The sequence below is a fragment of the Trichoderma virens genome, assembly GCF_000170995.1.
Source record: "Trichoderma virens Gv29-8 chromosome Unknown TRIVIscaffold_34, whole genome shotgun sequence".
Classification (NCBI taxonomy): domain Eukaryota; kingdom Fungi; phylum Ascomycota; class Sordariomycetes; order Hypocreales; family Hypocreaceae; genus Trichoderma; species Trichoderma virens.
The window spans coordinates 2,406-13,305 of record NW_014013715.1 but is presented as its reverse complement, the minus strand read 5'-3'; the positions used below and the strand labels follow the sequence as shown (position 1 = coordinate 13,305).

General features: G+C 41.2%; 3 protein-coding genes across 3 annotated transcripts; 2 read left to right on the top strand and 1 right to left on the bottom strand.

Annotated features, from left to right (window-relative positions):
• Window positions 1-2,061: 2,061 nt before the first annotated feature.
• On the bottom strand, window positions 2,062-3,818 carry TRIVIDRAFT_216149 (uncharacterized protein; the record flags this gene model as incomplete). The annotated part of the gene is made up of 2 exons (XM_014100788.1): window positions 2,062-3,321; window positions 3,386-3,818. 2 exons carry the CDS (start codon window positions 3,783-3,785, stop codon window positions 2,276-2,278), a joined length of 1,446 nt encoding a protein of 481 aa, XP_013956263.1.
• Window positions 3,819-4,406: 588 nt separating this feature from the next.
• On the top strand, window positions 4,407-7,017 carry TRIVIDRAFT_83751 (uncharacterized protein; the record flags this gene model as incomplete). Its single annotated transcript, XM_014100787.1, has 9 exons — window positions 4,407-4,722; window positions 4,770-4,867; window positions 4,937-5,266; window positions 5,329-5,520; window positions 5,590-5,604; window positions 5,642-5,932; window positions 5,993-6,493; window positions 6,578-6,720; window positions 6,784-7,017. The coding sequence occupies 9 exons, from the start codon at window positions 4,407-4,409 to the stop codon at window positions 6,938-6,940; spliced, it is 2,043 nt and encodes a 680-aa protein (XP_013956262.1).
• Window positions 7,018-8,546: 1,529 nt separating this feature from the next.
• Window positions 8,547-10,674, top strand: TRIVIDRAFT_216146 (uncharacterized protein; the record flags this gene model as incomplete). The annotated part of the gene is made up of 1 exon (XM_014100786.1): window positions 8,547-10,674. The coding sequence occupies one exon, from the start codon at window positions 8,572-8,574 to the stop codon at window positions 10,240-10,242; it is 1,671 nt and encodes a 556-aa protein (XP_013956261.1).
• Window positions 10,675-10,900: the final 226 nt, after the last annotated feature.

The following is a 10,900-nucleotide window of genomic DNA, read 5'->3' as shown; positions in this document are numbered from 1 at the left end:
TTAAAATATTTAAATATTTATTTTAAAATTTAAAAGTTTTTAATTATATAATTTAATTTTTTATAATTATAATATTTTAAAAAGAAATTTTATATAATATTAAAAAAAATTTTTAATTTATTATTATTATTTTTAATAATATAATTTTATTATTTTTTATTATAATTTATTATAGCCTAAATTAATAAAAGTATATATTATAGTAAAACTATAAATAAATATAATTAATAAAAGTATAGTTTTTTTTTTTACGTTAATATATATTATAAAAGTTATAAAAATAGCTTTATTTTTATAAATATATTAATAAAATAATTTTTAATTAAATATTTTATATATTTTATATTATTTATATTTTATATAAATAAAAATTAATAATTTAAAAAAAACTTTAATATTTTTTTAATTAATTAATAATTTTTTTATTTATATTAACTATATTAATAAAAGTTTTATTAAATTAAAATCTATTTTAAATATAATATTATAATATATTTTTTAAATATATTATTTTAATTTAAAATATTTTTTATTTAAATATTTTATTTTTTATTAAAATATTTTATTTTTTATTAAAATATTTTATTTTTTATTAAAATATTTTATTTTTTATTAAAATATTTTATTTTTTATTAAAATATTTTATTTTTTATTAAAATATTTTATTTTTTATTAAAATATTTTATTTTTTATTAAAATATTTTATTTTTTATTAAAATATTTTATTTTTTATTAAAATATTTTATTTTTTATTAAAATATTTTATTTTTTTATTAAATTTAAATATATTAAAATTAATAATTAATTTATTAATACTATTATATTAAAAATTAAATATAATATTTTATTATTTTAAAAATAATTAATATTTTTTTAATATTTATTTTATTTTATTTTAATTTTTATTTTTATATAAAATAAATATTTTTATAATATTATATTTTAATTATAAAATTATATTAATAAAAGAAATAAAAAATAATTTTAAAAAAAATTATAATTATAAATATATAAAATAAAATAAATAATATAATTTATATTTAATTTTACTATTTTATTAATGATTAATTATTTAATTATTCAAACAAAATTAATAAACTAAATACATATATTTAATTATTTTAAATAATTTATATTATAATATTTCTTTTATTAATTTTATGTATTATTTTATTTTAAAGTTTATAATTAAAATTAATTTTATTTAAATAAACTTAAGGTTTTTTATTTTTAATTAAATGTTTTTTTTATATTTTATTAATAAAGTATATATTTTTATTTAAGTTATAATAAATATTAATAAAATAATTTTTTTTTTAAAATAAAGCATTGGGCTATAAAAAAGGAAATAAAATTAATAAAAGTAAAAAGAAATAAAATTTATATAATAATCCTACTTTTCTATTGTCAATTGTTGAAACTATTTTTATTATTGGGAGCCCCCTGTTTATAGTTGTATTTTAACTAAGCTACTTCAACGGTCCGTTATACCGTTAAACCAACAGGGCAAAAAATTAAGCTAATAATTGCATTTGTAGCAATTATTATAACGGAACCAGCTGCTTATAAGGGATCTAACTGTTACGAAGGACCAGGTCGTAAAAGCTACCACTTAGGTCCGTGTTATTTCCAATGTATATCTTGAATAATAATAATAGTAGTAGTATAATACTGTCTTCCAGCTTGCCACGTCTATCATGGCCGAGCTCTTCCTCCCTTCTGGCCTTTGCAACTATCTCACCAATACTCATCCATCACTTAATCCAATTTGCCTTAAAACAACCCTAAGCGATCCCATCTAGGCCAATTGAATATATAAGTTTACTTTATATCACTTGTTCAGATAGCTTAGATAGCCAGTTGTTATATAGCAATTAGATTAAAATTCATTACCACTCTATTATCTTTGTAATCTTTGTACTGCCTGTTGCCAACCTAACCGATCCACTAACATAAACTTAAAGCCTAGAACTTTGTCTTTTGGGAACAGCTAACCTATAGTGACTTATAGGACTTGGTCTATTATAAAAATAATAGCTATTGAATAATTGTAAATTAAATGATAAAGAATTTAAACCTTTAAAATAAGGAAATAAATAAAACAACTATGTAGTTAAGATTGATTGCGCTCCCTAGGCGCCTATGATTAAATGAAATCATACCAAATATATAGGACCCGGTTCGTTACACAATATGAGATTATACTGCTTTATTAGCAGGGTCGTTCATAGAAAACAAACAAACGAGCAAAACTCAGGTCGTAATATATATAACCTTACAAAAATGCTCCTATTACTAAACAAAACAATGATGTACCCAAAATCCCTGATGCTAAATAGAAAACTGAGCTGCCTGGGTGTTGAGCCTGCCAGGCACCCAGTACTAAAGGACTAATAAGGCCTCCGCTGGTTTCCATGAGTGCTAGCGCAGCCACTCCTTGTGTAGGATCTGGCAAGGAAGCAACAAAGTAGCTTTTAATAAAAGAAGGTGCTGCTAGACCTAATGCTGTTAAAGATGCTCCTAGATAGACTAGTGAGGGTTGGCGGACCTGGGATAAGGTTGCTACAGCCACTGTCTGAATGAGTATCGAGACAGCGCCAGCTCCCAAATCCCAACTTCTCCCCTGGCGCATTGTTGGGTTATTAGAAGAATTCTCTCCCATTGCAGAAGGGCGGATAGTAGCTGATTTTGTGAAAGACCATCCAAAATAAAGGGCGAGACGTGGTATGATGAACAGTGATACCAAGAGATACGAGGCTGCCACAATGGCAATGAGGGAGAGGAGGAGCCCATTTTCCTTTGACGTAAAGCTAAACTGTACAGAAGCAAAGACAAATATCAGATTGAAGAGATAGCCCTGAACCATATTGTAGAAGAATAATGAGAGTCCCTGAAGAAGACTTCTAGGACGTTCGTAAAAGAGTCCTGCTGGGGCAAGGACGGCTGCCAAGTACTTGTATTTGCTGGAAGGTACCTCTGGGGCAGACTCTGGATTGGCTGGTGACTGATATTTTCCGACGTTGTGCGTATTTTTCGGATTGCCGCTTGACATAACTGTCCAGATGTACGGAATAATGGCACCAAAAAGAGTTGTTGCCACGATGAACGTCCACTCAAAGGATGGAAAGAATCCGGCGATAGCGGGGCCGATGGCCATACCTGCCATATAAAAAGCTAAAGATAAACCCATTAATACGGATACAGCTTCAGCAGAAGATGCACGGGCGTAAATCGAGTTGAGATTGAAGTGTAGTAGGTTATCTGACGCCAGACCTTGAAGGATCTGGCCACCTAGAGCGCAGGGGAAACTACGTAGATATACTGCAGAATCCCAGTATTAACTATCTTTCAATCACAACATAGGAATCAAAAGAGGCTCACTGACTACTCATCGCCAAACCTAGAACGCCTAGCCCTCGACATAGGAGCCAAGCCATTAATCCTGCTCGTGCATCCCAGTGGACCAGGCGCGCGAGATAGCCCAGAGTTAGTAGGCCTGCAGCATTGGCTACAGCGGTCGCAGTCGCTACTGAGCTTGCGTATTGACGCTTTTCCTCGTCTCTGCACTGCTCTGGGTGTTCACAGAATAGGTAGGCATAGACCCATATAGTCGGCGCCACCGTCATATGCAATGCCACCGAACACAACAGTGGAACAGGTAGCACGCGAGCTAGCTCTGTGCTCAGCGGAGAATATCTGGTACTATTACCGTCATGCTGAGTACCGTCAGCGAGCAGGCGTGTTCGTAGTAAAGGCGCCGTATCCTCTGTAGGCGAAGATGCCATGGTGAAGCAGAAAAATTATTGGATCAAGTTATGGCATGGATGCTATTGCCCTATTTCTCCCTTGCTGTTGCTCTTCTATTATTTGGTTGGATTCGGATCCCGACCGGCACCCGACACGCGCGGGGTATCAACCCTCCTGAAAGGTCCTAGCATCCGATAAAGCGTTCTCCACCATTGACAGCAAATACAAACAAGTATCAACTCCAGTCTGTTGTGTGGAATTGGGAAAATTCCTGCCGCTGGATATCACGATGACATCGATTCCTACGGTTGTTAGGATCTTAGATCCAGTGTATCCATTGGCTCTTGTAGGCACATATCTCACCATCAGCATCATTGTTAAAATCCCCCATGGACGAGTCGATGCGACGACAAACCGTGAAATATCGGTCGTCAGGACAAATGGGCCTTCTGGCTGACCCTCTTGTTCTGCTTTGATCTGGTAGGAAAAGCCACACAACCACTCGAGAACAAAGAGCTAACTACCTTGATAGCTTTCTACGCTCCTTTTCATTCTCTCTAGCGCTGCCAAGATCGATACAGCCCAATTCGTCTGGGCATCAACATCACAACTTGTAAGTAGTGCGGAGAGCAGACAAGCCGGGATGGGAGAGGATATTAATGCCAGTACAGGCGTCTCAAATTGCCGTGTTTCTCTTTTTCGCAGCCTCGTTGCTCCCTGATCCCGATACCCCGTATGTTCCTTCGGTCATCAATGCATGCACTTGGCTAGTTGCATTGGTCTTCGAAACATGCCTTGCAATAGTGCAAGCTTTCCATTTAATACTGCTTATGAACAGCAATTCTCTCGACGGAAAAACGCGTGCCCCAAAAATCACGCTGCTTCTATTAGCTTACGCTCGTGTAATATGCTTCTCAGGAGCCGGTATATTGTTTTACTTGCCCATAAAACCATCCAAAGGCCCATTAACCGAGAGTATATTAAGCTCAAATTCGTCGGAGAATGGCTATGGAAGCATACAGACGCCCTCTCCTTCGTCGCCTGCCACTCGGGTGGATACGCAGTCAACGAATTGGTTGGATTACCTAGTGGGATTGGGACAGCTCCTACCACGGATTTGGTAAGCAGATATTGCACCATTTGTTGTACTTTAAACCGACTAGGATAACTAACAAAATCGCCTGATGAGTCAATCAGGCCATCTGATACATTATCTTTGCAGATTCGTGCACTCGTTTGCGTTCTGATATTGATCGCTCAGCGCGTGGTAAATGTTCTTGTTCCCTTCCAACTCGGTCAGGTCATGACCAAGCTGGGGTCTGGATACATACCATATAAGGAGCTCTTCATCTATATCATCTGCCGAGCCGTCCAAGGGCAGCAGTGTGTGCTAGCATCCATCAGGGCATTGCTATGGATTCCAATTGGGCAAGCCACTTGCCGTCATCTCACCCAATCCGCCCTCGAACATGTAATGTCTCTGTCTCTTGAATTTCACCTTGGCAAGCGACTCGGAGAGGTTATGAGCGCACTTCTTTACTAAGTGCGCTTAATACATTTGTCGATTCTCTCTTATTCTAGCTGTTCCCCATGGTGGCTGACGTCGGGGTTGCAGCCATGTATTCTCTCGTCAAATTTGACCCTTTTTATTCTCTCATCATCTTGACAATGGGTGGCGCATACTTGTTTGTGACCATCTATATGGCTAAATACAGAGGTCGAGCTCGGCGCGAAATGGTCAATCGGGACCGAGAAATGGATGCAATCAAGTACGTCTGCCTTATCTTTTCCCTTGCTTTTAGTATCTCTGTGCTTTGGTTCTTTATCTGATGCGTGTATTAGAACCGACGCCATCATGTCCTACGAAGTAATCCACTATAACGGTGCTCTATAGGCTGAACAATCTCGATTTGCGAGTCGGGTTGCCAAGTTCCAAATAGCCGAGTTTTCCGTTCTTTTCTCCCTGAATATGTTAAATGCCGTGCAGAACCTTATCTTCACTCTCGGAGTGGCGGTGGTCAGTCTTCTGTCTGCGTATAATATCTCCAGCGGGGCCGAGGATGTGGCCTTGTCCGTCTCGTTGATTGCGTATCTTGCTCAACTCCAGGCACCACTAGGATTTTTTGGGAGCTTCTACACTCAAATTCAAAATAACTTGATTGGTGCGGAGCGCATGTTGGTTTCGGTGAGTTCTGCGAAATAGCTTTGAGATATGTCGAAGACTAACCGAGTTCACTGAGTACAGTTCGAGGAAAAACCATCGGTGATTGACAAGCCAACAGCATACGATTTACACCATTGCAAAGGTCACATCAAATTTGAAAAGGTTTCATTCGCATACGATCCCCGGCAACAGGCGCTCTACGATATCAGCCTAGATATTCTACCTGGCACTTCTATTGCCATTGTTGGAGAGAGTGGGAGCGGCAAGTCCACTTTGCTGCGGTTGCTGTTTCGCTTCTATAATGTCGATTCTGGTAAGATCTTGATTGATGGAATTAACACAGAGGATATCACAATTCGAAGTCTGCGGGACCATTTCGGTGTGGTACCGCAAGAGACTATGCTCTTCAACGATCCTCTAATGTATAATTTACTTTACGCCAATCCCACCGCGTCTGAAGAAGACGTATACAACGCTTGCAAGGCCGCTAGTGTCCATGAAAAGGTTATGGCTCTACCAGATGGATATGAGACCCAAGTTGGGGAACGCGGACTGCGTCTCTCAGGGGGAGAGAAACAAAGGGTAAGTGACTAGGCCGAGCCTCTTTGAACACCTGTAGTGGAGATCTTCATCAATGACTGACATCCATGTCATCTACGGACATAGATTGCCATTGCCCGAGCTATCTTAAAATCACCCACGATGATTCTGATGGATGAAGTTACCGCGTCGCTGGATTCAGCCACTGAAATGGCCATCCAAACGTCACTTGCTAAGATTAATGAGGGAAGAACCAGTATCACAATAGCGTAAGTTGTTGCTACGTTAACGTCTGACTTCTTGAATGTTTTCTAATTCTTTGAACGTTATAGGCATCGGCTATCCACAATTGTTCACTGCGATCAGATAGTTTTTCTCCACGATGGACGTATTATAGAGCAAGGAACTCATGTGCAGCTACTATCGCAGAACGGGCAATACAAGAAAAAGTGGGACAAGCAGACGCAAGACATAGATCAACAGCCATAATATCCTTCTTCTTTTGTTCTATTAATAGGTAGCAAATTTTGAGAGAAAGAATAATTTATTTTGAAGATATTGTAGGCATTACTTTAATTCTCTTGTAGGCAAAGGTTCTTGCTCGCTAAGCTCTACGATCAAAAAGCATTGGTCTACATCATGAATCGACGAAATAATAATATATTGACTCAAAATATTTAACTGCTAAATTTAACCTATTTCTGTCTTCTAGACTGGGGTGTCCCAATGGCACTAAACTGTCTTATACCTCGTGAATTCCACTTTGAGCCGTCTTCATACTGGCAAAGCTCTCTCGCAACTCTGTACGTAGCGATGTATAGGATCCTCCCTGGACTAGAAGCTGTAGAGTCGTGAGAAGCAGCGCCGCAATCTGGTGGATGACTTTTAATGGATAGCTCTCTACATCATGCTCGATTCGCAGCATCAATTTATCAGCCGAAACAGCGGTAAACTCAAACATAAGCTTGAATTTAGACCCTTTGGTCTAAACAGGGAGAGGTTAGGATTCCTGCAGCTGAAAAAGCTGGTGACCCCTGTAGTCATGGAAGGTAACCATGACATCGAATAGAGGATGATTGGGATAGTCTGCCACAACCCCGAGGTGACACAGCAGTTGATTCCAGGCCACTGCATGACCCAGCGCCTGCTGGCTGTGACGCTGGACCTGGTGCAGGAAATCGACAACCGTCTGTGTCTTGTTTGACTCATCTCCGCGGATACGGATCGGCAGCGGCTCCAAGAACAGCCCTACGGTTTTTTGGGCTTTGAGTGTCTTGCGGTTGAAGTGTGGCCCTCCTAGGACGAGGTCGATCTAGTCATAGTCGACCTGCAGCGTCAATGCAATGGCTGCTAGGGCCAGCTGATGCAGTGTGAGGCGTTGCGCCGCCACCAAGCTTGCCATCCCTGCGAAGATGGCGGGCGGGACGTCGATAACGACTGAGGATTCTCGATAACTCGTGCGGTCGAACTTGACTTCGAAGCTGTTATCCGACCCCTGCGACCCGGCTATCTCATCCTTATGCAATTGTAATTTAAAGTTGAGGGTGGTGTGGAGATAACAAATGCAGGGTGAGGGGGCGTTCGCAGACTTTTGGACCCTGTTTGTAATGTGCCGTCTGACTCAGCCTGCAAACACAGGCCACTCTCTGCCGGCCGGGGGAATTGCCGGATTCCATCGAAAAATTTAGCCAGTGGGAACGCCGCTAGCTGATTCCCGTCTCTGGTAAATAGTGGCCCAACAGCTGAGGCGGCCCACCGTCCGATTTTTCGAAGGCGTATACGGTATGGCGGCGGCCCGTTGAATTCAGATCGGCCCGTTGAATGGCAGATCGGCCCGTTGAATGGCAGATCGGCCCGTTGAATTAAAGTATCCGATTCGTCTTGCCCCACTCCCCTGGCCATGGAGACATATCCCAAACGGGACAGGGGGCTCTGCGGCCTGCAGCCACACCCGGGGGGCACGCGTCTGGCTCGCGGGAGGGCGACGGCTGCCATCCTGGAAAGTTTCAGGCCGAGCCGCCCCCAGGCCCGGCGACATAATGAGCCTTATATAGCGTGTCGCAGCCCCAACCTCGACCAAATCGTACTATGCTCACCAAACCTCAACGTTTACAGCCAAGATGCGCAACATTGGTACCGGCATCAGCAACTGGCGGCTCACCGCCACCATGGTGGTCTTGTTCATGAGCATGCTCACCGCGAATCTCGACACGACCATCCTCGCGACCGCCATTCCCAAGATCACGGATGAGTTCAACTCCTTAGACGACATGGGCTGGTACGGCTCGTCGGCTTTCCTGACCTTCGCCGCCTTCCAGACAACGTGGGGCAAGGTCTTCAAGTACTTCAACATGAAATGGTCCTACGCACTCACCATTGTCATCTTCGAGCTCGGCAGTATCGTCTGCGCCGTCGCCCAGAACAGCACGACTCTCATCGTTGGCCGCGCCATCGCCGGCATGGGCGCCGCCGGCCTGACCACCGGCACCTTCGTCATCATCGGCTACACCGTCATAGAGGAGCTCCGCCCTGCCTTCATGGGTGTCCTGGGTGCTACCTACACGCTGGCCTCGTTTGTCGGCCCCATTGTCGGCGGCGCCTTTACTGAACGCCTCACCTGGCGCTGGTGTTTCTGGATCAACCTCCCCATTGGAGGAGTCGCGTTGGCTCTCCTCATCCCCTTTTACCGCAATCCAGATCACGCCAAGCCCCTGCAGGCCACATGGAAGGAGACGATCCTACAGTTAGACCTGGTCGGCAGCGCCTTGGTCCTGGCATCTGTCGCCTGCTTTTCGCTGGCGTTGCAATGGGGCGGCCTCTCCAAGTCGTGGTCCAACAGCGATGTCATTGGCACGTTGGTCGGGTTTTTCGTCCTCGCCGTCGTATGCGGCATAAATGAGGTTTGGATGGGTGAGAGGGCGTCCATTGTCCCTCGACTCCTCAAAGTACGCCGCATCCTGGTCAATCAGTTCGTCGTCTTCCTTAATTCGTCGGGGCAGTTCATCCTCGTATACTACCTTCCCATCTACTTTCAGTCGCTGCTGAATGATACTCCTCTCCAGTCAGCCGTGCACAACCTTCCCTTCCTCGTCGGAGGCCTCTTCTCCATGGCCTCGGGAGCCCTTCTCACCGCGACAAACCAGTGGCTCCCATTCCTGGCGCCCGGCGCCGCCCTCTGCGCCGTGGGTGGTGGTTTGATCTACACGATGGACATCAACACTCCGACCGCGAAATGGGCTGGATACCAGCTTCTCGCCGGCTCAATGACGGGCTTTGTGTCTCAGATTCCAATCATGGCCAATACAGCCATTGTCGACATGGCAGACATGGGCTCTACCTCCGCCATGACCCTCCTCTTCCAGCTCCTTGGTGGCTCTTTCTCCGTCGGCGCTGCGCAATCCATATTCAGCAACCTCCTTCTGAAGCACATTGCTGAGACGGCCCCAACCATTTCGCCGACGCTTGTCCTCGCTACCGGTGCGTCAGGCTTGCGACAGGCTTTTACAGCTGAAGAGCTTCCTTTCATCCTGGACGGATATACTAAGGCTCTGAAGGGAGCCTTTGCCTTGGCTACTGCCATGATGTCCGCGGGCTGCGTCGCAATCGCGTTTTTCAAATGGGAGAAGCTTCGTCCTGATGCGCCTGCCGCGGGTGAGAAGGCACTGCACGAGGACACTCAGTCGGCTGCCGTCAGTTCAAGCGCGGGAGAAAGCTCCGAAGGTGGTAATGCGACTGTTGAAAACAGCGAGAAGCCGGTGCAGGGTGATTCTGTCCTTGAAACTGTCAATTGAATTTGAGCGACGAAGCCTAACCAAGAACGAAGACTCAGGAGTGAATGATGCTCAGATAACGTCAGATTGTTATGAACGATGAGCTGTTACCATAGAATGCAAAATAGGTATCGCGAGTTTCTTTTAGTTTAGTAATGAGGGGACGGCAACTTATGGACTTTGACCTTTTGAGTTTTCAATTGTGACCCATGGTCACAGTGGAACATTGTAACAAAAATAGGGATATTAGGGGTACAAGCTTGTTTAGTATATAGACTTATAAGTAACTAATAACACTATTAAAAGTGTTAAATTTTTAAATTTTAACGATTTTTTTTTATATGTAAAATCTAAGGTAATTTATTTACTATTATAATAAAAGATAATAGTAATATAACTATATAAATTATAGCTAAAGTATTTAAATTTAAAGTAATTAATTTATTTTTAAAATTTTATTTAGTAACAATATAGCTTTTATATAAATAATAATTAAAAGTATTTAAATAATAAAAAGTTTAAAATAATTTATTTACTTTTATAATAAAAAAAATATAACTTTTATATAAATAATTAACTGTTTAAATAGTTAAGTTTAAAATAACTTATATATTTTTTAATAAATAATAATAATAATATAACTTTTATATAAATAATTAACTATTTAAGGAATTAAATT